The sequence below is a fragment of the Rhinopithecus bieti genome, unplaced genomic scaffold (genome assembly GCF_001698545.2).
Source record: "Rhinopithecus bieti isolate Rb0 unplaced genomic scaffold, ASM169854v2 scaffold_4996, whole genome shotgun sequence".
In the NCBI taxonomy this organism is placed as follows: domain Eukaryota; kingdom Metazoa; phylum Chordata; class Mammalia; order Primates; family Cercopithecidae; genus Rhinopithecus; species Rhinopithecus bieti.
Genome location: NW_016804550.1, coordinates 82,613 through 109,833, shown reverse-complemented (window position 1 = coordinate 109,833; position 27,221 = coordinate 82,613). Strand labels below are relative to the sequence as shown.

Here is a 27,221-nt window from a genome sequence, read left to right as displayed (position 1 = left end):
AACCTAAGGATATAATAGAATAAGTGCATCAAGATGTTGATACAATGGTCTTCATTACAGTGTTGATTATAATATAAAACAGTCTAAATTTACTAGGAATTATTTTTGGCTATTACAAAGGTTAAGTTAGAAAGCAGGTCATGAAAGAGTATGTGTAGTATGATTCCTTCCACATAAAATCAGATAATTGTTAGCTTTCTAGATATTTTTATGCCTATACACAGACATATATGCCAAGGTTTTTTATATGAGATAATGTGTATAAAATGTTTAGCGCAGTGCTTGGCACATAACATTCAACAAGTAGTGGCTACTGTTATTATCAGCATTCAGTAGTCATTCAGTGTTCTGCCATCAGGCACTGTGCTAAGTACTTCTGACAAATAAGATAATGCCTTTGAGGAAATCTGTCTATCAGTCGTCATCCCTTACCATTTGTCCATTCTTCAGTGTTGTTGGCTCTCAGATGAATTGTTAAAATCAGGGTGGTCAATGAGGAGTGTCTCATTTGTACTGTAACCACCAGAATGTTGATTTGAAATAATTACAAGATTTCCCCCTACTTCAGAGTTAAAACCACAAAGATTGTTTTAAAATTCTGTTCATTTCAAGATGAAGATGGAACAAGTTTGAATTCAAGTATCCTGGCAGCACTCCGAAAAATGCAAGATGGCTATTTTGGTGGGGCAAGGTAAGTGACCTCTATATACTCCTTAGTGAAATGAAATGAAATTAGGGGACTGGGTACAGTAATGGCATACATGTGGTGCCTTTCTGTGTATGATAGTCCCTCCTTATCTACAGTTTCACTTTCCAATATTTCAGTTACCCATGGTCAACCTGTAGTTTGCCAATAGGTGAGTACAGTACAATAGGATATTTTGAGAGAGAAAAAGAGACTGCGTTCATATAACTTTTAATATAGTATATTGTTATAATTGTTCTGTTTCATTATTTTAAGCTCTTACTATGCTTAATTTATAAATTAAACTATATCATAGGTATGTATGTTTAAGAAAAAACATAGTGTGTGTGTGTGTGTGTGTGTGTGTGTGTGTGTGTGTGTGTGTGTGTATATAAAGTTCAGTACTATCTGCAGTTTAAGGAATCCACAAGGGGGATTTTGGAACATATCCTGTAGGAGTAAGTGGGGACTAAATGTATCGTCAATAACATAATCCCATCCTACTCAGAGGGGCTAACGTTTGATAGACTGAATCAAGGAATTTAATGTTGTAGAGGAAGGTTGGAAGTTTTTCCTACCTTGTTCTTTGCCTAGATCTCAAAGGATCAGAAAACCTGTTTTGTTTTGTTTTCTAATGCCTATTAGATTATTTGATTCTAGCTGCTTTTCTTTTCTTTTCCCCTAAGTTTTATTTTGAAAATTTCCAGCTTACAGAAATTTGCCAGAATACTGCTGAACACCCATATACCGTTTTTCAAGATTCACCTGTTATTAACATTTTGTCCCACTGTGCATTCTCTATTTCTTCCCTTCCCTCCCTTCCTGCCTTTCCCCCTTCCTTTCTCTCTTCCTCCCTACGTCCTCCCATATACATATGTATGCATATACACACACATACATACTACATGTACTATGTGTTATGTATATGTATATACATATATATACACACATATACACACATGCTTTTTTGCTAAAATAATTAGCCATAGACATCATAACTCTTCAACCCTAAATACTTGTTTTTTGTTTTTTTTTTTGTCTAAGAACAAGTGCATTCTTACATATAGCTGTAATATAATCATCACACTTAGATTGGGAGGCCAAGGCGGGCAGATCACTTGAAGCCAGGAGTTCAAGACCAGCCTGGCCAACATGGCAAAAACCTGTCTCTACAAAAAATATAAAAGTTAGCCAGGCGTGCTGGTGCATACCTGTAATCCTAGCTACCGGGAGGCTGAGACATGAGAATCACTTGAACCTGGGAGGCGAAAGTTGCAGTGAGCCAGGATTGCACCACTGCACTCCAACCTGGGAGACCGTGGAAAACAGTTTCGAGATTTCTCAAACAACTTAAAATAGAACTACCATTCTACCCAGCAATCCCATTACTGGATATATATCCAAAAGAATATAAATCATTATACTATAGAGACACTTACGTGCATATGTTCATCACAGCACTAGACACAATAGCAAAGACAAAGATGGGCATCAACCTAGATGCCCATCTATGGTGGACTTGTTAAAGGAAATGTGGCACGTAATGCACCATGGAATACTACACTGCCATAAAAAAGAACAAAATCATGTCCTCTGCAGCAACATGAATGCATATAGAGGCCATTATCCTAAGCAAATTAATGCAGGAACAGAAAACCAAATACCACATACCACATGTTCTCACTTATAAGTGGGAACTAAACATTGAGTAGACATGGACACAAAGAAGGAAACAATAGACACCAGGACCTTCCTGAGGGTGGAGGGCAAGAGGTAGGTGAGGACTGCAAACCTACCTATTGGATACTATGCTTACTATGGGTGACGAAATAATTTGTAATTGTACACCAAACCCCTGTAACATGCAATTTACCCATGTAACAAATCTACACATGTACCCCTGAGCCTAAAATGAAAGTTGGAAATAAATAAAGTCGAAGGAAAAGTAAAAAGTTACCCAATTATCCCAGTAATGTTTTATCATGCTGTTTTCCCACCAATCCAGGATCCAATCAAAGATCACATGTTAACACGTAGTTGTTATATCTCTTTGGTATCTTCTAATCTAGAAGGGTTCTCCAGCCTTTTGTCAATCTTTCATGACAGTTTTCATTACATTTTTGAAGAATGCAGGTCAGTTATTTTGCAGAATATCTCACAATTTGGATTTGTCTGGTTGTTTCTCATGATTAGATTTAGGCTATATGTTTTTGGCAGGAATACTACCTGTGTGATGTTGGGTCCTTGTTTTAAATTAGGATCTTTAAGATGGAGAGCACCTTTTCAATGGTTAGGAGGCACAAGATGGAAATAAAGATTTTATTACTTACAGGTCCTGCAGGTAGGGTACACAGAATACCTGGAGGCCACACACACTGATGTCAGGGAGTATGTGGAGACAGAAAAAGAGAGACCCATGGGCCAGTGCCTTTATTGAGGTCCAGGGCATTATCCAAACAGATATTCCTTGGGGAGTTTTAATTGATGGGTTTAAAGCAAGCAGGCATGACTTCCTGGAGGTCACACTGTGACTTGAGAGGTGGTCACTGTGGCATATTGGCATAGTTCATGTAGGATGTAAGGATCAGTAAGGCTAGTCAAATAGATCATATTTAGCTGTCCCTTAGGGAGGTGGTTACCAAGAGGAAGTTGTGTAAGGCAGATGTGTGGACTGACCACAGTGAGGAACTGAGGGAGGTGTAGAACTGGAAACTGTCAAAGATGACTGAACTCTGCTTCTGGTATGAGAAAGTTAAGCTTATATTCAAAATAGATGCCAGGGAAACATACAATTGTAAGAATTTACTACAGTCCCTTTCAGTGCATCGTATCAGGAGGCACATGAGATTTGTTTGTGACATTATTGGGTGATGATAACCTTGATCACTTGTTTAAGGTGTTGAACCTGGTATCTGCCAAGTTTCTGCATATCCTCTCTCCAACAGTGTTTGATCAAATCATATTAGCTTCCATTGATCCTTGCATGAATTCACTTATTACTAATGGAGTTATTAAATTGTATTTCTATCATTCTGGGTACATTTATTGGTGGAAATTCTTATGTTAAAAAAGAGCTTTCCCTTCCCCCCTTTTGTTCTGTAGTTTAGTATCAGCACAGATTCATAGATTATTATTTTATTTAATATGCCGTGATCCATTTCTGTCATTATTTCAATATTTTAATTATCCAAGGTGTGGCCACTGATAGCCCCTTCAAGTTGGCCTCTTTAGAAATTTGGTAATGCTGACTTTGCTTTTGGGTTTTGTAATTGTCTTCATAAGTAGGAGACAATATGGCTTACAGTCTACTATAATTTACAAAATTGTCAAGTACCATCCTTTATGTTCCAATGGCCTTTGGGTATTTTTTTTTAATGATGTGATGGGTTTGTGATGATTTATCTTCATTCTCTCCAGGCTTCTCCAGTAGCCAATGCAAATTTTTACCAGATATTTGGCATAGTTAGCAACGTAATATATGGCAGTAGAAGAGAGCAAAACTGGTCTGCTGATGGATTGTTAATCCATAATTGTAACCTTTATTAATACAGTCCCCTAACCATTTAAGATATATACCATGCCTAGGAGTGCTGTAAAATTTTTTTTTTACAAAATTTATATTAATGTATGCACATTAGTAATCCCCAACAAAACATGTTAGGTGTCCTTTTATCACTAAGATTGTGTTGTTTAAAAGGATCACCCCTGATTTCCTGTTTTCTATCCTCCTGTAATTTTTAGGGTTCAAACAGGTAAATTGTCAGAGTTTTTAACAACATCTTGTTGCACACACTTGAGCTTCATGGACCCTGGACCTGAGGGTAAGCTGTACAGTGAAGATTATGATGACAACTATGATTACCTGGAATCTACCAACTGGATGAATGATTATGATTCAACCAGTCATGGTAAGGAGGCTTCATAAAGCACTGGCCTGGCTGGACAAAACTACAAAATATTGTTTAGCACCATCCTTAATAATTTACGCTGCCAGCAGTCTCACAGTGTTCTATCCTCATGCCTGTTTAATACACCTAGATCTCTACTTTTGTTTGGCTTTACTTTTCCTCCCTCTACTTACCTTTGGTTTCTGGTCTAATATTCCGGTGGTAATTGTGGAGTATGGAGTTGGACTGTTCCTTACTAAGATTGGGGAAGATTCCTCTCCCAGGCATTTGAATTGACTGGTGATTTTGACATAGGAAGAAGCAGTGGTGAGTGAGAGATGTTTAATCAAGTGTGAAGTAGGAAAATAATACATATACAGTAGGGCTTTTTGACATTAAAAGCATAAAATATGAAATTTAATTAGAGTTCTTTTATATAATATTAGAGGAGCATATCAGAGTCTGTGGGGAGGTCTGTGCAGTTTGAAAAAGGCTATTCAGTATGCCTGTTATTTTCGTAGTACAAACTAGGCAAATACAACTAAGTCAAACTCTAACTGGCTTCTAGGAATACAAAGGTGATATAGTGAGAAAGCACTGCAGGAGCATGAATTGAAAGTGACTGAGCAACACTACCCTACAGTGTTAAAATACTGACTTAGGCAGAGCAGGCATTATGTTGCTTGAATCTCATACAAAGAAGGGCCACTAAGAAAGAATTACTTGTCTAGCCCTCTAAAACATGATTTGCCTGCTTTCATTGTCTGGGTATTTGACTGTTAGCCTGTAACTAAAGGCAGCCAATTTCTTTATCTTAAGAGTGGTATGTTGGAGAAAAGAAAAAAAATAAATTTTCTGTCCTCAGTGAGGTCAGCCAGCACAATCTCATACAATAGGGCAACACATTAGCAGTCAGAAGGACTATTTTCTTTTTTGGGCCTGATATTTACTCACTAAGCACCACTCCATTCATTCTCTATTTGTTTTTGTAAGATTTAAAACAGTTGAATTTCTTTGTTGGAAAAGTACATTAAATACAAGGCTATTTACTGTTATCAATAACAACCAAAGTCATGATGTCTTGGCATAAAATACTTTGAAAATTAAATGAGAAGATCATATATTGAGATTGTTTGCTATTCTATAGGTAGTTGTGATTTTTATCTGTAGTACTTATTCCATTGGATTACTAAAATATATATTTCTAATGATACGTATTACTGAATTTGACATTATGGCATTCTGAGCCACTTTCCTACTTCTGGGTTTACTCGTCAGTGGTCTCAAAATGAATGTATTTATTGCTTGCCAGCCCTTCTGTGGGTAAAGAGCTTCTCTCCATATTCTTCATAATCCTCCACTCAAGTTTCTAGATTGTATTCAAGGTTACAATCTTTGTCATTAGGATGTCACTGAATATGAGCTCCATTCTTGGAGCTCTACTAGTTTGCCTTAGTCACATCAGAACACAGAAAGACACCTGGAGAGATCAGTAAATATCATCAAAAACCAGATGACTCATGACTGATATAGCAGACTTTGGTATTGATCTGAATAGTGTGCTTTCTAACTATAAACATTGTGAATATTCATGTAAAGTCTGAAATATTAAGCTTCCGCAGGATATATGTATGTTTTTCTTTCCATTACCCATACTCAGAGATAATGTTATAGAAGGTATATGGGGGAAGGGGAGTCCAAGAAGATAGGGACCATATCCATCCTCTTCACCACTAAAATGTCAGCACCTAGTACACTGCCTGGTACACAGCAGCCAACAATATTTGGTGAATAAACAAATGAGGTGACTAAGAAGATTTTTGCCCTTTCCTGGCCCTTCCTCACAAAAGTACCCTCACATTAGTGCCTCTTGAAGCTCCCTGTTCTGCTTCTCCTCCATCCTTGTCACCATTACCATCACATGCACACACGCAAATACACAGATTGTTAAATGCTTGCTCCAGTATAAAACAAGCTCATACTGCTTTCAAGAACCCTGACCTTGTCTCAGCAAGTTGAAGAAGAGGTGGGTTCTGGTAAATGGCCATGGTCGCTGGTTCTTAAAGTGATGAGGTTATATCATGATCACAAGCTTTTCCTCCATGAGCTGAAAACAACCTACTTCTGGTGCTATGTTGTGAGCACAGGAGCCAATCATTCTCTTTGCTGGGGTAAATTATAAAGTAACTAAAATATTTTCATTCTTTTCTCTTCCCCTTCCCCACTAACCTTGCAGCTCGCTGTGGTGATGAAGTTGCTCGTTATTTAGATCACCTTTTGGCGCACACTGCTCCCCATCCTAAACTAGCCCCTACCTCACAGAAGGGAGGGCTAGATCGGTTCCGAGCTGCTGTGCAAACAACCTGCGACTTAATGTCCTTGGTGACCAAGGCCAAGGAACTGCATGTACAGAGTGAGTAATGCTGTGACTCACCAGAGTGAGGCACAGGATGACGTGAAGCCCAGGATGGGGGCGGGCATTGATTACAATGTAAGCAGGAACTTAAGTTTTGTTCACTGCTTTATCCCCAGCATCTCAGACAGCACCTAGAACACATTAGACACTCAAATATTTGTAAAATTAGTGAATTGTGTATAGTTATGCTGCAGGTAGTGCTATGTAGTCTGGTTTAACTGGTAACATGGTAAGAAGAGGCAGAACAAGAGACATGGAGCATATTCAACTATAACATTAAAGTTAAAAATGGTAGAAAGGGCTTTTCCTTTGGGAAAATTACTTCTATGGAATTTTGTTGTTGTTCCAGCAATGTAGATCTGTTTTGTCAAATATAATACTCATTCTTTACAACTTTGCCATTCTCCTCCCCATGGCCACTACCCTTCTTCAGTTGTATTTGCAGTGGAGGGTGTCTTCTGCCACACATTGCCAGGAGTAGTCATGGTTCCAAAGAGTGTTCAATGTCTCGATAGTAGCTGGATATGACAGGAGAGAAGGGCTCCCTTGGCCACACCTAGAAGACCTGAATGTTAACATTCTACAGATGATGAGAATGACTGAGATGCATGCTCTTGCTGTCTGAAACTTTATTGACCATTACTAACCAAAGATATTAAACATGAACATTGGGAATCATTTAATATTTATAATAGGGAAAAGCTTAGCATACCCTTTGAGTATGCTTCCTTGAGAAAGGGCTTATATGAAGAGATGAAATGTATTAAGTTATACTTCTCAATTGTGAACCAGAAAACTTGAGCTTAATTCCCAGCTCTGCTACTTACTTGCTTGAACAGTTATTTGAGCTCTGTATCTCTCTTTCTGTATCTGTAAAGTGGTGAAAATTACAAATCTTTCCTTAGAGGTGATGGTAAGTATTTCAACAATGAACTATAAGTAAACAATCTTAGGAATATCTCAACTACATTTTTTTTATTCCCTAGATAGGATTATCCATTCATGTATTCTTAGGGAAATTTAACCACTAACAGCCAGATATTCACCTAGAAAAGTTCGGAAAATATAAAATGCAACTGAGTTCTTTCTATTATATGTCGTATTCCATCAAAGTATCAGTGAATGCACCATTGTGGATTAATTACATTAGTAAATTTAATCTCTTACATGTCCAGCTAGTGCTATAATTCTAGAAATTCAATTCAAAATATACTTATTAATTGCACATGATTTAAATTATCTGGTATTCATATTTGTTTTCTTTGATATTACCAAGAAAGAAGAAATTTCTCATTCTTGTTCTATAAAGAATTGACTCACATGTGACTTAATTGTTGGAGTCAATTGTGCATTTCTGTTAGTCTCCTAATTATCTAATATTTCCCACAAATGTCATACTTTTGCAGATGTTCACATGTATCTTCCTATGAAGTTATTTCAGGCTTCCCGGCCTTCATTCAATTTACTTGATTCATCTCATTCCCGACAGGAGAACCAGGTAAATTTGTGCACGAGGTATTTCTATCGGCTTTTGAAAACTGCCATCTTTATGGGAAATAATAGAACTAGTCATTATGGTTCTTGTTAGTAACTAGTGGTACGCAAAATGCTATCCTGGTGAACTTTTACATTGGGCAAGTTTGTCTGGTCAGACTTTAGGAAAACTAGATTGCTGTATTATACATCTGGAAGGTTTCATTGTTTTTGCTTTGCCTTTCATTAATATTTAAAGAATTCCTTTGGAAAAGGTTTAGAGGTGAAAAGATGACTCATTCTAGGACATTATTTAAGTTGAGCACTTATGAACTTAATTTCTTTTCATCATTTCTCAAACTAAAGGTTCCCTCTGTTCGTGTAGAAATACATCTTCCTAGAAACCAGTCTGGGGAGGTGGACTTTAAAGCACTGGTTTTACAGTTGAAGGAGACCTCAAGCTTACAGGAACAAGCTGATATCCTCTATATGCTGTATACTATGAAGTAAGTGGTGGATATCATCAATTTAGTTTAATGTTCATAATCAGATGAATTACAGCATAATAAATAGAGCACAGCTTCTGGAGTTTTGCCGATCTGGATTTGAATATAGTTTAACAACGTACACATCATGTGACTTCAAACCCTCAGTTGTCCTCATTTATAGAATTTGAATTATATATACCTCATAGAGTTATTGTAAAGATTAAGATATGATATCTATGAAGTCTCTAATACAATGCCTGGTACATGGTGGGTGATCAATAACTGATAAGTATTATTGTCATTAGGCTATTTTTAAGCCTCCATTATTTGGTCAAATGTACAGATAAGTTTTAACTCAAGAAATGTAAGAATATAGAGGTTTATAGGAAAAGAAACTAACATTTTGTTTGCTATGTGTCAGGCATCCTGCTAGGTACTTTGTATTAGTACAAACTCAGTATGTCCAAATTGAACTCCTCTCTCCTGGACCCCACAGGCCCACACAAAAATAATCTGTTCTGTCTCCTTTTCCATGTTCTACTCACCATGAAGAAGCAGGATGGACTTTCTTCCCCTAAACTTGGTTTGGATTTTGAGATAGGTGGTGACGTACACATACCAAGAAGATGTGGAATATTTATTACTCACATAATGAGGCTTTCTGGGAAGAGCAAAGAAGGTTCCCAGCTTGCTCCCAAAAAAGCTTGAGAGCCCAAGGAAAGGAGACTAAATTGGGGGTTTTATAATCATTACAGGATGAACATTCTCACTGGCTTTTAGCTTTCTTTTTTTGTTGTATCCTTGTTTGGTTTTGGTATCAGGGTAATGCTGGCCTTATAAAATGAGTTTGGAAGAACTCTCCCCTTTTCCTTTCTTTTTATTTTTTATTTTTTGGAATAGTTTGAAAATAATTAGTATTAGTTCTCTAAACATTTGGTACAGTTCAGCAGTGAAACCATCTGGTCCTGGGCTTCCCTCTGAGGGAAGACTTTTTATTACTGATTCAATCTCCTTTGTTATTGATCTATTCAGATTTTCTGTTTCTTCATACTTCAATCTTGGTAGATTGTATGTGTTCACAAATGTATCCATTTCTTCTAGGTTTTCCTACTTGCTGGCATATAATTGTTCATAACAGTTTCTAACAATTCTTTGTATTTCTGTGGTATCAGTTATATCTCATCTTCTTTTTTTAATTTTGAGGCGAGGTCTTGCTCTGTTGCCCAGGCTGAAGTGCAGTGGTGTGATCATGGCTCACTACAGCCTTCACTGCCCAGTCTCAAGTGATCCTCCCACCTCAGCCTCCTGAGTAGCTGGTACCACAGGTGTGTGCCACCATGCCCGGCTAAATGTTTTTTTAATTATATATAGAAATGAGGTCTTACTGTGTTGCCCAGGCTATATATCTCCTTTTCATCTCTCATTTTATTTATTTGGATGTTCTTTCTTTTTTTCTTTGTCTAGCCAAAGCTTTGTTGATTTTGTTTGTCTTTTCAAAAAAAACCAGCTCCTCATTTTGTTAATCATTTGTATTGCTTTTTTAGTCTCTATTTTATTTATTTCCACTCTGGTATTTATTGTTTCTTTCCTTTTACTAATTTTGGGTTTAGTTTGTTCTTGTTTTCTAGTTCCTTTAGGTGTAACATTATGTTGTTTATTTGAGATCTTTATACTGTTTGATATATGCATTCATTGCTATAAACATATCTCTTAGAATAGCATTTTCTGTATCCCATATCTTTTGGTATGTTGCATTTCCTTTTCATTTGCCTAAAGAAAATTTTGTAATTTCCCTCTTAATTTGTTCAGTGACCCCTTGGTTGTTTAGGAGCATGTTTAATTTCCTTGTATTTGTAAAGCTTCTGTGGTTTCTCCTGTTATTGATTTCTAATTTTATATCATTGTGATCAGAAAAGATACTTGATATGATTTTGATCTTCTTCAATTCGTTAATACTTGTTTGTGGCCTAGTATATATAATCTACCCTGCAGAATGTTCCATGTAAAGTTGAGAATAATGTGTATTCTGTAGCTTTTGGATGGAATGTTCTGTAAATATCAATTAGGTCCATTTGGTCTAGTGTACAGTTTAAATCCAATGTTTGTTGATTTTCCGTCTATGTGATCTGTCCATTACTGAAAATGGGCTGTTGAAGGCCCCTACTACTATTGTATTGTGGTCTATCTCTCCCTTTAGGTATGTTAATATTTGCTTTATATACTTAGGTGCTCCAATGTTGGGTGCATATACATTTACAATAGTTAAATCCTCTTGCTTAACCGACCCCCCTTATCATTATATAGTGACCTTCTATATCACTTTTTAGTTTTTTACTTGAAGTCTATTTTTTTAAGACAATCTTGCTCTGTCAGCCAGGCTGGAGTGTAGTGCCATGAACATGGCTCACTGCAGGCTCAAACTCCTGGGCTCAAGTGATCCTCCCACTTCAGTTTCCTGAGTAGCTGGGACCACAGGTGCATGCCACCATGCCCGGCTAATTTTCCTTCAATTATTTTTTTATTTATATATTAGCAAACAAGTGCTGTGTATGGTTGAGCTCGTGGCCGATACTGCGCCAAGCAGGCTGGTCAACAACATATTGCCTCAAGCATCCTCTCTGTCCTCACCTCTCCCCACGAATCGCCTCGGCAGTCTACAAAGGATGAGAAGGCCATAGGCAACCCCTTGGGCTAGCGCGAAAGACCTTCTTACCCAAGTAGAAAGTTACTCAGTTTGTCTTCTTGGCTTTCCATTGGCATAGGAATTAGTGCTTTGTTCGCATCGGCACTGCCACTTTCTAGCCCATGTGTGTCCTGCACCGACTGGAGCGACGGTCTCTTCTACAGAGCCAGCATCAGTAGAATGGAATTTGCTTTGCTCTTTTTTATTCATTAACGAGGCTTACTGACCTTTTAATCCGGGATAAATATCATTCACATTAAAGGTATTATTCTATTTGATTTTATTAAAAGACATACGTACCACTTTAAATGTGGGAATAGATGTACCAGAAAAAAAGCTGGTAGTAAGGCTTACTAGCTGCCATGTAATTATTGTGTTTCCTGTTGTTTTGTAGAGTGCCTTCTTCCCTTCCCTCTTTCCTTCCTTCCTTCCTTCCTTCCTTCCTTTTTTATTTCTTTCTTACTATCTGTCTTTATGGCTAAGTGATTATCCTTCATAATTGTTTTGATTTTTTGCTTTTATTTTACCATATCTATTATATGTTTTGCATTGTGCTTACCATGAGGCTTACAAAAGTCTTAACAATTTAACTATGATTACAATAAAAGAGAAGAAGAAAACTCTTTAACTCCACTCCCAACATTTTGAGTTTTTGATGTCACAATTTACAATTTTTATATTGCATATCCCTTAACAAATTATTGTAGTTACTGTTTTAATAGTTTTGTCTTTTAACCTTCATACTAAAGATGTAAGTAATTTACACACCATCATTAGATTAATAGAGTATTCATATGACTATGTACTCAATGACATATATTTTCAGATGTTTTCATATTACTCATTAATGTCTTTTTCTTTCATCTTGAAGAACTCCCTTTAGCATTTCTTGTAAAACAGGTCTGATGGTTATGTATTTCCTCAGCTTTTGTTTGTCTGGAAAAGTCTATATCTTCTTCATTTCTGAAGTATTCTTGGCTGGCAGTTTTTTCCCTTCAGCATGTTGAATACCTCATCTCACTGTCTCCTGACCTATAAGGTTTCTGCTGAGAAGTCTGCTGTTAGGCTTATTAAGATTCCCTTGTCATCACACACTGGGGCCTGTTGTGGGGTGGGGGGAGTGGGGAGGGATAGCATTAGGAGATATACCTAATGTAAATGACGAGTTAATGGGTGCAGCACACCAACGTGGCACATGTATACATATGTAACAAACCTGCACGTTGAGCACATGTACCCTAGAACATAAAGTATAAAAAGCAAAAAAGATTCTCTTGTATGTTATTTGCTTCTTTTTTTCTCACTGCTTTCAGGATTCTCTCTTTGTCTTTGATCTTCGACATTTTTATTATAGTAGGTTGTGACATAGTCTTATTTGGAGTAGAATTTATTTTCAAATATTTATCTTCCTATTGAACATGTCTAAAATCAAATTAACTGTCTTTACCACAAACCTACTGCTATTGTCTTTCCTGACTCTATTTTTGTTATCATCATTCCTTCAAGTAACCCAGACTTGAAATTGTGTCATTATCTTCAATTCCTCCTCATCCCCTGCCTCTTGCTACAGCATCAGCACTACCATAGGGAATCATTGGCCAAATCTAAATCCTCTATGATTTGACTTTCAACCTTTATTTACCATTGCTCTTCCCTTACAATGTGAATGCTGTCACCAAAACAGTCTATTTATCGTACCCAAAACACAGCCTCTACATGTCTACCTTCATACCTTGATTCTTATTTTTTCCTCTGCCTAGAATACTCCCCTTAACCACACTCCATTTCTACTTCTTGCATATCTCTCTGTCAAGGCCTAGGTCATCTGTCACCCACATGAAACTTTCTCCAATCTCTAATAGTAAAAATAATCTTCCACTGATTCTGAGATCTCATAGCACTTTTTTCATATCTTTAAAATTTGACAATGTCAGACTTAGAGAAAAGTTGTGAGGATAGTACAATAAAAATTCTGGATAGCCCTCATCCAGATTCATCAGATGTTTCCACGAGCTTTTAATCTCTCTCTCTTTCACCAATGTGAAAGAGATATCATCATCTATACTCAATCACACACACATGTATTATTTTTTTTCTGAACCATTTGAGAATAAGTGGCAGACATGATCCCCATCTAACCCTAAATAATTCAGTGTTTATTTCTGAAAAATTAGGAACTCTCCTACATAAGCACAGTATAATTGCCAATGTCAGGAAATTGTTTAACATTAAACCAATACTATTAACTATCTACAGATACTGTTAAGATTTGTCATATAGCCCAATAGTGTCTTTATAGCAAAAGAACATCTAAAATCATGCATTGTATTGAGTTCTCATGTGTCTTGAGTCTCCATTTATCTGGAACAGTTCCTGAGTCTTCATTTTTCATGTTATTAACATTTTGTGAAAATACAAACCAGTTATTTTGCAGAATGTCCCTCAATTTCAGTTTATGTGATATTTCCTCATGATTAAATTCAGATTATACATTACTAACATAATGCCAAGTTCTTTTCCATGTGTCATATCATAGTGTTGATTAGTCCCATTGCTGATACTATAAACTTTGATCATTTGGTTTGATCATTTGGTTAAGGTAGATTCTTCCATATACCTACACCGTAAAGTTATTATGTCACCTTTTGAAATTAAAAAAGTATCTTGTAGAGATGTACTTTAAGACTATGTAAGGCCGGGCGCGGTGGCTCAAGNATTTTGCTTTTTTAATTTAATATATTGAATAGATATATTCATTCCCATGGTTCAAAAATTTTTAAGTACAAAAGGATATACAGTGAAAGAGTAAAATGTCTTTCTCCCATCTCTGTTCCCCCAGATACCCAGTTCCCCTTCTCATGGGCAGTCATTGTTGTGTGTGTGTGTGTGTGTGTGTGTATCCTCCCATGGACATTTATGGTTACGTAGGTAAACACAGACATATATGTGGATACTTTTACCCCTATTTATCCAAAAGGTAGCATAGTATACGCACAGCTCTGTACCTTGCTTTCTTTCACTAAAACTGTATATCTTGATGATCACTACATATATATTCCAATTATCTGTTGCTTCATAACAAATCACTCTGAAACTCAGTAGCTTAAAATAACAAAAATTTTAAATTTTTTAAATTATCTTTCACAGTTCTGGGACTTGCCTGTGTTCAGCCAGGCAGTTCTCACCTGAGATCTCTCATTTAGTTTTGGTCAACAATGTCTAGGGTTGGAATCTTCACAATGCTTGCTCACTCATATGTCTAGGGGTTGGTACTGGCTGTTGGCTAGAACCTCAGCTGAGGTTACCTACAACTGGTATACCGCAGATGACCTCCTCATATGTCTCCCCACATCTTCACAGCATGATGACTAGGTTCTACTAGTAAGTGTCCCAGCTGGGAGCTCTATTACTTTGTATAGCCTAGCCTCAGAAATTATGTAAGTCACTTTTGCCTTAATCACAAGCATGCCTGGGTTCAAGGGAAGGGAACACAGAAACCATCTCTTCATGGGAGGAGTGTGAGAGTCACATTGTAAGAAGAGTAGGTTAGATAGGAAATTGTTGCAGCTATTGTTGAAATTATAATACCACTGTCTAGATCTACTTCATATTTTCTTAATAATTGTGTGCCATTCCATTATTTGAATATATCATAATTTACTTAGCCAGTCTCTTATTGATGAACATTTGAATTGTTGCCAGAATTCACAATCACAAAAATGCTATAGCAAATAGCCTCATAGCATATAGCATTTCACATGTGTGAAATTTATCCTGCAAGTAAACCAGAACTTGAATTGATAGATCAAAAAATAGGTATTTTTTAACTGTACAATTAAATGGTTTTTAATGTATTCACATTGTTGTGCATTCTTCACCACTATTCATTTTAGAACATTTTCATTACCCCAAAAAGAAACCCCACTTCCTTTATCCGTCAACCCTCAATCCCTCCATCCCCCCAGCCCTAGGCAGCCACTAATCTACATTCTGTCTGTATAGATTTGTTTGCTTGGGACATTTTATGTAAATTGAGTCTTGCAATATGTGGTCCTTTATGACAGGCTTCTTTCATTTAACATAATATTTTCAAGGTTCATCTGTGTTGTAACATGTATCAGTACTTCATTCTTTTATTTCCAGATATTATATCCTATATAAATATAACACTTTGTTTATCCATTCATCAGATGATGGACATTTGGGTTCTTTCTACTTTTTGGCTATTATGAATAATGCTGGTAGAAACATTCATGTACAAGTTAATGTGGACATAAGTTTTTATTTCTATTGGCTGTATAACTACTAGTGGAAATGCTGGATTCTATGATAATTCTGTATTTAACCATGTTAGGAATTGCCAGGCTGTTTTTAAATATTTTCAGTATTGATACATATTTACAAATATCTCTCCAGAGGAAATGTCCAATTTTATTCTGATCAGCAGCATATTGATGGTGCCTGTTTTCTCAAAGCCTCACAAAACAGTGTTATCAAATTTAGGGGCTTTTGACAATCTGATAGGTTAAAAATGTTATCTTGGCATAGTGCTAAGTTAAAGTTTCTCTATGAGTGAGGTTGAGCATCTTTTCCTGTCTTTAAAAGCCATGTATTTGTTTTGCCAGCAATATTTGTTTTGCCAGATTTTCTTTTGTTAATTTTTTTAATCTACATGTTGGAGTTCTTTGTATGTAAGGGAAATTATCCCATGAATTGCAAACATTTTTTCCTCATTTGTAATTTGTCATATGACTTGCCTTACAGTGGTTTTTGAAATAATTCTTTTGTTAAATCTTTGTCTTTAATTTCAACTATAGTGAAGCCCATGAATAGGGTAAAAGAATGCATTTTGTCAAAAGCACAGCTGAAACTAAGACTTAATTCTTGTCTAGGTACTGGCTTTCAGGGCTGACTGTTAATCATAGTTTTATAAGAATTCTTAGTAAATTGCATTGATTTCGTAGTGAGAGAGACTTATCCAAAACAGGCATATTCATTATAACACTGAAAGAAAAAATGATTGCCAGAGGCTTTACTTATAACTGATGTAGTCCCGTCTTTAAAATTCTAGAGGACCTGACTGGAACACTGAATTGTATAATGAAGGGAGTGCTACAGTCAGAGAGCTTCTTACCGAGCTGTATGGCAAAGTGGGAGAAATTCGTCACTGGGGCCTGATCCGATACATTTCTGGGATCTTAAGGAAGAAAGTGGAAGCACTTGATGAGGTACTATAAATTCTTGAATTTATACCAAATCTAAATAAGAGTGCTTTTTAAAAATTGATTTCTATAATTGTTTTTTAAAACAACCATAGCCTCTAACTATTTGAGATGTCTTTTCCACATAAAATATGATATTCAATTCTTTTTGTTTGTGAATGACAAGTAAGAATTGTAGATTTATAAAATGTTATAAACCATAACATCTTTATAATGATATTAAGAATTCTGTATCTTAAGAATGAATTTACACTAGGTTCCTACCTCCTAGAAAGGGAAACGTCCATACACCATTAGTGGGAATGGAACTTTGTATAGCCACTTACGGAAAACAGTATGGAGGTTCATCAAAAAACTAAAAGTAGAACTATCATGGGATCCAGCAGTCTAACTGCTGGGTATATATGAAAAAGAAAGGAAATCAGTATATGCGAGAGATAATCTACAATTCCCATGTTTACTGTGGCACTATTCCCAATAGCAAAGGTATGGAATAAACCTAGATGTCCATCAGAAAATGAATAGATGAAGAAAATGTGGTATACACAATTGGATATTATTCTGCATTAAAAAGAGTGAAACCCTGTCATTTATAGTAACATGAATGGAACTGGAGGGCATTATGTTAGGTGAAATAACCCAGGCACAGAAAGACAAATACCACATGTTCTCACTCATATGTGCGAGCTTAAAAAGTTGATCTCATAGAGGTAGAGAGTAGAATGATTGATACTAGAAGCTGGGAAGGGTAGTCGGGAGTGGGGGACAAAGAAAGGTTGCTTAATGGGCACGAAAATACAATTAGATTGAAGGAATAAGATCTAGTGTTTAGTGTCACAATAGGGTGACTATAGTTAACAATAATTTGTTGTAAATCTCAAAATAACTAGAAGAGTAGATTTGGAATCTTGCCATCAAAAGAAATGATAAATATTTGGGGTGATGGATGTCTCAATTACCCAGGTTTGATCGTTACATGTTGTATGCTTGTATGAAACTATCACATGTACTCCATAAATATATATAACTTATTTATCCATAAAAATTGAAAGCTTAAACATTTAAACAAATTTTTTAAAAAGAAAGAAAAAAAATCCATAAACCAACCAAACAAAAAAGTTCCTGCCTTCTAGGAGATAGATGAAAAGACCTCATTGTTTCTTCCTAGAAATCCTTCTTTTCTGATCTTCATGGTATTTTCTGAGGAAGAGAGTTCGGTGTGTCATTATGTTAAGGAGGAGCAAAGGTTTCTAAGCTGAAAAGAGAAATGCTGTGGAAACCTGAGGTGTTACAGAAATGATAATATTATGCTCTCTTGTTAGGCCTGCACAGACCTTCTCTCCCACCAGAAACATTTGACAGTGGGACTTCCTCCAGAACCTCGAGAAAAGACTATCTCTGCGTGAGTATGGCTGGGTTTGATCAGACTTCTCTGAGCCTTTAAGGAGTGGTGTGGACTTAGAATTCCCTTGCCCTAATCTGTCAGTGGATGATAATGTCCTACATATGTTCACCTCTATCAGAGACACTTGGTGGAAGAATGTTGGTAATGATAGGGCAAGAGTAAATGAAGGAGAAAACTCACAGAGAGTAGTACTCAAACTCTTTTTACTTATTGGATTTTCCATACCTGCCATTCAAAAAACAAAACAAACAGGGTACCTTGAGTTAGCAACCACAAAATGTCACCCATACTCTGGAAAGAGGAGGTGAAAGAAAGTGGCTAGAGCCAGGGCTGACCATGAAACTCCATGCTGCTCAAGAAGAATAAAGGGGATGGAGGTCATAGTCAAAGAGGAAAAATGGCTACTTACAGAGTAATGTGAGGTAGCACCCTTCCAGGAACCCTGTAATCAGAGTGCCACTGTCTGAGGTCTGCCACAGCCTCCAATTGGAAAGAGTACCCTAAGATAGGCTTGGCCTGGAGGGAGATGTGAGTCAAGTGATGGGGCTGGGATGGAAAATTGAATCTTTATACATGAGTCTTCCTTTTGCCACTGGCCATGCCAGTAAAATTCATCTGCAGTAAATGTGTTTAATTTCATATCACACCAGTGCCAAAATTTAAATCTTACAAAGAGTATGTATCTCCAAGAAATATTTTAGAGAGATTCTAATTTCATTCATAAATGATCTGAAGAATCTGTTTTCTGCTAGCGAGTAATTTTAAAAGGGTATTCCCCCCTGCTTGTCAGTTCTACTTCTGTAGCCAAAGTAGTAAAAAAAAACTTTTGTAAATATTTCTCCCTCATTTTTTCCTGGTTAAACTCTATCTACAGCATGTTTTTTATTTACATATTTTTTCACTACATTGGCTGCAGAAGGGATACTTTTGCTGATGTCTGCATACTACTTCCTTCCTGGTTTATGTCCATGATTTCTGTTACCCTTGAGTTCCAGTTCAAGCTCAGAGAAACATAAGTTCCAGCAAACTTCACCACCACGGGCTTAAAGTGCTCTGGGTACTAAATAGACTCAAAAAGCAGTCTAGGTCATGAGGACTGCACTTCCTGGGCAAATCCTTGTGTTGTGCTGGACTCTAAATCAATGGACTTGGGGTACATGCGACCTAGTGAGATATCAGCTAGGGTGGGCAAAGGAGTGCTTGTGCCGCCCCTCTTCCAACTCCAGATAGTGCAACTCTGGGAGAGAATCCTTCCTTCCACTTGAGAGGAGAGGAAATAGTAAAGAGGACTTTATCTTGCAAGTTGGATACCAGCTCAGCCACAGTAGGATAGGGCACCAGGCAGAGGCATCAGACTCCCATTCCAGGCCCTAGCTCCTGGATGACATTTTGACACACACCTTGCATCAGAAGGGAACCTGCTACTTTGAAGGGAAGGACCCAGTTTTGGCAGGATTTATCACATGCTGACTAAAGAGCCCTTGGGCCCTGAACAATCAGCAGAGTGACGAGGTAGTACATGGCCATGGGCCTTGAGTGAGACTCTGAGACATTCTGGTTCCAGGTGTGACCAAACATGCCCAGCTGTGGTGGGTATATGGAGAGACTCCTTCTGCTCAAGAAAAGGAGAGGGAAGAGTAAAGGGGACTTTGTCTTGCAGCTTAGGTACCAGGTTGGCCACAGTGGGGTAGAGCACAAAACAGGTTCTTGAGGTCCCCGATTATAGGCCTGGCATTTGGCCCAGGAACTGCTAACAAACGTACAGTGCAGTGGTGTTTGAAGAAGTTTTGCAAAGGAAACGAGAGCCTTGAAGATGAGGAGCATACTGGCCAGCCGTCGAAAGTTGACAATGACCAATTGAGAGCTATCGTTGAAGCTGATCCTCTCACAACTACACGAAAAACTGCCAAAGAACTCAGCATCAACCATTCTACAGTCAGTCATTCGGCATTTAAAGCAAATTGGAAAGGTGAAATTGGAGAAAATATTTGCCAACTACCCATCTGATAAGGGATTAATAACCAGAATGTATAAGGAGCTCAAACAATTCTATAGGAAAAGAAATCTAATAGTCTGCTTTAAAAATGGGCAAATAGTCTGAATAGACATTTCTCAAAAGAAGACATACAAATGGCAAACAGGCATATGAAAAGGTGCTCAACATCATTGATCATCAGAAAAATGCAAATCAAAACTACAATGAAGTATCATCTCACCCCAGTTAAAATTGCTTTTATCCAAAAGGCAGGCAATAACAAATGCTGGCAAGGATGTGGAGAAAAGGGAACCCTCGTGTATTGTTGGTAGGAATGTAAATTAGTACAACTACTATGGTGAACAGTTTGGAGGTTCCTGAGAAAAAGCTAAAAATAGAGCTGCCATACGATCCAGCAATCCCACTGCTAGGTATATACCCAAAAGAAAGGAAATCAGTACATTGATGAGATATCTGCACTCCTGCATTTATTTCATCAGTATTCACAATAGCCAAGATTTGGAAGCAACCTAAGTGTCCATCAGTAGATGAATAGATCAAGAAAATATGGTACATATACAAAAGGAAGTACTATTCAGACACAAAAAAGAATGAGATCCTGTCATTCGTAACAACATGGATGGAACTGGAGGTCATTTTGTTAAGTGAAATAAGCCAGACACAGAAAGACAAAGTTCACATGTTCTCACTGATTTGTGGGAACTAAAAATCAAAACAATTGAACTCATGGAGATAGAAAGTAGAATGATGGTTACCAAAAGACTGGGAAGGGTAGCAGGGGTTATGGGTTGGGGGTGGGGATGGTTAATGGGTACAAAAAGTAGTTGGAGAGAATGAATAAGATCTCGTATTTGATAGCACAATAGGGAGACTATGGTCAAAATAATTTAATTGTGCATTTAAAAATAACTGCAAGAGTGTAATTGGATTGTTTGTAACACAAAAGATAAATGCTTGATGAGACAGATACCCCATTTACCCTGATTTGATTATTATATGCCAAACGCCTGTATCAAAATATCTCATGCACCCCAGAAATATATACACCTACTATATACCCACAAAAATTAAAAATTAAAAAAATTTAAAGAAAAGAATTTGAGGAGAGGATACAATTCAACCCATAAAATCTTGCTTCTGGAAAAATAATCTTTTTTGTATCAGTTTTGTGACACTGTAGGCAATCCAAAGAAGATGGCATGGTTCATGCCCCAGAGTACTTTGTGTCAGCAGGAGAATCAGAAGTGTGGGAGGATGGGTGTATACCTGTGTGTGTGGGTGTGTGTGCGCACGCTCGTATGTGAGTTGAAACTATAGAAAATCAAACAACTCTATCAACTGTGATTGTAAAATAATAAAATGGTTTCAAAAAGGCACAGCTAGTATTCCATTGTGGGGGTGGGATGCTGAAGAGATGTTGGTTAAAGAAGGAATACATTCTAATGTTCAGTAGCAGAGTAGGGTGACTATTGTTAACAACAATGTATTGTATATTTCAAAATAACTAGAAGAGAGGACTTGAAATGTTCCCAGCTAAAAGAAATGGTAAATGCTCAAGGTGATGGATACCGTAAGTACCCTGACTTGATCATTACACATCCTATGTATGTAACAAAACATCACATGTAACCCGTAAATATGTAGAAATATTGTGTATTACCAAAAAAAGCACAGCTTAAAGTTAATTTAGTACTTTGTAGCCCTAATAGTTACTTGTCAAATGTTCAAAGCTAACTATGAAAGACTAGTCTAGAAGGACATCATGGTGTGAGTTTTAAATAAATTTTGAAGGAGGAAGAGAATCCAGGTTTAGAGAGAGGAGAGCAGAGCTCCTCTAAGTTGATGTGGGCCAGAGTGGTTTCAGGAGGCAATGAAAGAGTTCTGAAGTTTGAAAGAATCAGAATGCTATTGGTCATGATGAAATGTTGAGGCAGTGATGTGGACTTGGATAAAGCTGCTTCATTTTTTCAGCATATTTAAGATTAAGTGGTTGTAGAATATTGTCTTTCTTCACTGTCTTCTTCCTCAGACCTCTGCCCTGTGAGGTGCTCACTCAGCTGATAGATGAAGCCAGTGAAGGGGATATGAGCATTTCAATCCTTACACAGGTGAGAAGAATTGTAAAGGCTAATCTGGTGATTGATATTTTAAAGTTTGTTTTCAATTGATCTAGCAATTTCCAAAGACAACAAAATAGGCGTTGTGAGACCTGGGCCATTATTTTTGTCTATATCTACTCTGTGTGCAGGAAATAATGGTATATCTAGCTATGTATATTCGAACCCAGCCTGGCCTCTTTGCTGAAATGTTTCGACTTCGAATTGGTCTGATCATACAAGTTATGGCAACAGAACTGGCCCACTCCCTTCGATGCTCAGGTACTTAATTCAGTAACTGTTTTAGGTAGAATTCACTTTTGATGTAGGTTTATAGAGTTCGGAATCAAGAAAGAAAGAAAGCTAAAACATTTTTATCCATAGCTCAAGCTGGATATTGGCAACCTTGTAACCCTGTTAGTTACTATTTATGCAAGTCAAGGAGCTGATATGATGACACATTTGTGTATCAGTTCTGCAGATTCAGAATGCTATCTCCTGGGGGCTCTTCACTCCAAATCCTTCTTAACTTAACACTCTTTGCTAACTTCATTTCTCTAACTCTGGAGAGTACTTGAGTGTGACAGACTGGGTTGGGTTCAGATTTAGGCAGTGGAGCATCTGTACACCAAGAATGAGTCACTACATCAGTGGATCATGGTGTCAGTGTTCTGTCTAGTCACCGTCATGATTGAATAAAGGAAGATGACGTTGTCATTAACATCTATCTGACAAGACTCTCTTTGAAATTAACTATAGGTGTATTTGGCAAGATAAAAGTTTTAGTTAGAAGAATAGTTGGGGCCTGTAAAAGCTGTAGGGCAAAATGGTATAAAGTGTGAAAGGGAAAAATGGACCCCTATGGCATGACTCCTTATTCCATTAGTATTTGTTTGACTTCAACAAGAATTGCAAAATAATACAGATAGGGAGGTACAGAAAAATAAAATCAAAGTTGTAAAACTCAATTTTAGCCATTCTTTCTGTTAAATTTCCCCCAAAAGGCTTGTAATCAAGCTGTTAACAAGTAGCTAAATTTATCAGTTTGAGTCAAACCTAACTCAAACACATGAGATAATTTATATTTAAGTAACCCTTTGACAGAAGAGAGCTAGCAGTTATTTTATACCTACCATATGCCAGAGACTGTGCTTTTTGCTTTAAGTTTACATATATTGTATCATTTAATCCTTACAAGAATCCTCTGGAGAAGAAGGTAGTATTGTGTCACTTTTACCAGTAAAGAAACTGAAACTCAAGGTTACCTAACATCCCCAAAGTAACATAGCTAGTAAATGGTGGAATTTGAGTCTGAGTCCACCCGATTGCAAATGATTTCCAGTTCAGTACATTGTTATAGATAAACATTATATAGTATTCTCTAGTTGTGGTATCAAGGGATGTTTTGCGAGAGGGTGTGCTTGCTCAATAATAAACCTTAATAAGGGATAAGCCCCTGAATATTCACTTTTCCTTAATTGCCTGTTATATTTCTTGTTTTCCTGTGGATTCATGAAAACCATGGCTCTTTATTCCTTATAGGATAAAGTCAAGATCCCTGGGTCTGATATTTAATACCCTCAACAGTCTGGCCTTTATCTTCTCCTCCCACAGTACTTCCCACTAATTTTGTCAGTTCCAGTCCTTGGAGAGTGATGTCTCCATTGATTTCAAAGGCAGTTATTGTCTATACCTCTCATTTGGCACATAGAATATGCAATGTTTTATTGTTTATCATGTTTACATGTTCCATCACTCCCAAAGAGATAGTCAGACTCTCAAGATTAGGTATCATGTCACATACCTGCTTGTACTAATGTTACTTAAAATGATGACCTGCACGTAGTCAACTTTTAATAAATGTATGAGGTTGATTAACATGTTCAGGTTATCCTCTTATATTCATAATTTCATGAATTCAAATCTATATCTCTTAAGTCTCTATTATTTCCAGGCTGAGAAGTTTAAATTATTTTAGCCTATCTGCATATATACATTCATTGCCTTTCTCTGAATGACCTCCAGTTCCATTGTTGTTCCTTCATTCTTCCCACCTTCAAATAAAGATTTTACTAAGTATCCTAATGGTGTGGAAGCAGGGCGAAGAAAAAATCAGTTACCTCGCTAATCCACAAACTGGATAGTCAGTCCTTAAATAATTAAGAATCTGTGGAAGTAAGAATACCTAAGCAGAAGGGTGCTAGCAATTTATTTTGTAATTCTGTTCTTCCAATCAAGTGACTCAGAAATTCTAAGCAAGAAAAGAAATAGAGAAAATATAGAGAGGGCATGGCAGGCAAATTAGAAGTTCTTCTGTTCTAACATTTCTGCTGACTAGCTGAGGAAGCCACGGAGGGCCTGATGAATCTCAGTCCTTCGGCCATGAAGAATCTCCTGCATCACATTCTCAGCGGCAAGGAATTTGGAGTGGAACGAAGCGGTGAGATTGAATAACTGCATTTTCGTTTCATACTGTTTGGTTTAAGTGTCTCATTGGTTTTAAAATGTTTTTCCTTCATCACAGGAACCTTTTGCCCCAAATAAATAAACTCCAATATATAAAACAGAAACCAAGCTGTCTTCTGGAGCAAGATTTGGAAACCACTATATTTTTCCTTAAATGATATATCAACTAAGTGGATTGATTATTATCATGTTTCATTTTTAACTGTTTAATGCATTCCCTCACATTATCTTAAGTCTCCACTTTAGGACAACTAGCAACCCATATCATCTGAAACTTTCTTATATTCTAATTGGCAATAATCCAGTAGCTCTTACAGTATTGTATTATATGTGTAGCTGCTTGCGGTACTTCTAATGTAACCCTTCAAGTTTAAACTTACAAATTAATAGTCCATCTGCATTTGTGGTTTTGGTTGGATTTGGCATTGCATACCTAAAGCAGCAGAGCCAATGAAAAGCGGTCATCTCTCATGCTCAACTTTCAGGGTTAGGGTAAGTAGATATATACGGTCAGATGGATGGATGTCAGACCTTAGAGTGGTAAAAGAAGGTTAAAAGCAGTGTGTTTCAAGCGGGGATCTTGCTAAAATGCACATTTTGATTCAGTAGATCTGGGGTGGGACCTGAGATTCTACTAACAAGCTTCTAGGTGGTACTGATGCTGCTGGTCCGTGGACCACATTTCAAATAGCAAGGTTATCGTTTTAAATTAAGTTAAAATAAGGATATATATGAAAGTTTTTTTTTTTAAATGTGATGGGGAAGAAATTGAACCTTATTATCCTCTCTCTTTCTCTGTAATCTCTCATACTATGTAGTTCGTCCCACTGATTCAAATGTCAGTCCTGCTATTTCTATCCACGAGATTGGTGCTGTTGGAGCAACCAAAACAGAACGAACTGGGATCATGCAGTTAAAAAGTGAGATAAAGCAGGTAAGATACTACTTGGGAGATTAGCTGGGATATTGCCACGTTTAAGAACATTCCTTTGGAATCAGACTTTGTTGGGTCATTTATTTTGTTTCACATTCTGAGTTTAATTTGAGCCATTTATTTTTCAGGTGGAATTTCGTAGACTGTCAATCTCAGCTGAGAGTCAGGTGAAACAACTAGGGATCATTTAACATGGTTTAACTTACCTTTAGTTCTATATAACATGCATGAGCTCATGGCCTTTTTACAAATAAGATAACAAGTCTTGGAGTAGATTGTTTGAATTGCCTTTATAACAGTCATTTTGCAGACAGCTTTCTTTTTTCTGGACCAAAGTAATTTGCTACTTTTAGAAGGAAAGTAACTTGCATCTGATAACAAGAACTTGAAACCCTGTGTTTCTATTATTAGGACTGATGTAATTTTGGAATTAATTTTCTTTATAAAACAAGACGTAGACTTCAAGCAAAGAGTTTTTGCTTGGCCAGAGTTTAGGTTGGCTTCTGAACCTTTTCCTAGGCCCATTTGTGCACTTTCTTGTAAAATCCAGCTTTAGCAAGAGAACCCTGCTAAGTCAGTTTAGCCAGAAACCCCTATCCTCGATATCTTATCATCCTTGATATCTGATCAGGCTGCCCATCTTCTACCACCCTCAGGTGATGTCCAGTCACCCTGGCCTGTCTTCAGCAAAAATCCTGTTAGAATGGTTTAGCCAGAATCCTCCCTACCCTCTGATGTTTCTCTCTTAGTAATTTTCCACCCCTTGGCTATAAATTCCCACTTGCTTATGTTGTATTCAGAGGGGAGCCCAATCTTTCTCCCTTACTGCAAGATCTCGTTGCAATGGTTCTGTACCTATTAACAATGGTCCTGAATAAAGTCTTCCTTACCGTGCTTTAACAAGTATCATTGAATAATTTTTTCTTTAACAAGATATACAAAAGGTGTTGTGGACACGTAGAGGGAGGAACATCTAAATCAGTCTGGGAGATAGTGGGAGTCACTAAATACCATGTTGTAGTCTCTTAATTTTTCCTGCAGGTGAGTATAGAGAGTGGTTGCATTATACAAGGAAATAGTTAACAGAAGCTTCCATAGCTTATTTTTAAAACTCTAGGAAGTCATGTGGTTTCAAGATCTCCAAGTTGAGAAATTACTGATTTGGCCTCTCCTAGAAGCACATTTTATGAAAAGCTTAAAACTACTTAAAACTACTACTCCTATTTTCAGAATAGAATTATGATAGCTTGCAGTATAGAAACACCTCCAGAAGAGGAGAGGTGAAATGGAAGTTTGAAGTTTTATTTTTAGTTTTTGTTTCTTTTTTTAAAGTTTTTTTTAGCACTGGGGTCTCACTGTGTTGTCCAGGCTGGAGTGCAGTGGCTATTCACAGGCACAAAATCCTGGATTCATGCACTCCTTCTACCTCAGTTTCCAGAATGGCTGGGACTAAGGCATGACACCACCTTA

At 37.1% G+C, this 27,221-nt stretch overlaps 1 protein-coding gene across 1 annotated transcript in view; it reads left to right on the top strand.

The window, feature by feature from the left end:
* Positions 1 to 612: 612 nt before the first annotated feature.
* The window catches only part of PHKA1 (phosphorylase kinase regulatory subunit alpha 1), a gene marked incomplete at its 5' end in the record, with an annotated part of 47,505 nt that continues 20,896 nt past the window's right edge, over positions 613 to 27,221 (top strand). The window contains 12 exons of the mRNA XM_017869143.1: positions 613 to 691; positions 4,427 to 4,593; positions 6,809 to 6,985; positions 8,395 to 8,486; positions 8,828 to 8,967; positions 16,704 to 16,860; positions 18,177 to 18,256; positions 22,285 to 22,363; positions 22,504 to 22,633; positions 24,690 to 24,791; positions 25,636 to 25,751; positions 25,880 to 25,918. Coding sequence (XP_017724632.1) covers positions 613 to 691; positions 4,427 to 4,593; positions 6,809 to 6,985; positions 8,395 to 8,486; positions 8,828 to 8,967; positions 16,704 to 16,860; positions 18,177 to 18,256; positions 22,285 to 22,363; positions 22,504 to 22,633; positions 24,690 to 24,791; positions 25,636 to 25,751; positions 25,880 to 25,918 — 1,358 coding nt within the window. The remainder of the gene's footprint in view (positions 692 to 4,426; positions 4,594 to 6,808; positions 6,986 to 8,394; positions 8,487 to 8,827; positions 8,968 to 16,703; positions 16,861 to 18,176; positions 18,257 to 22,284; positions 22,364 to 22,503; positions 22,634 to 24,689; positions 24,792 to 25,635; positions 25,752 to 25,879; positions 25,919 to 27,221) is intronic.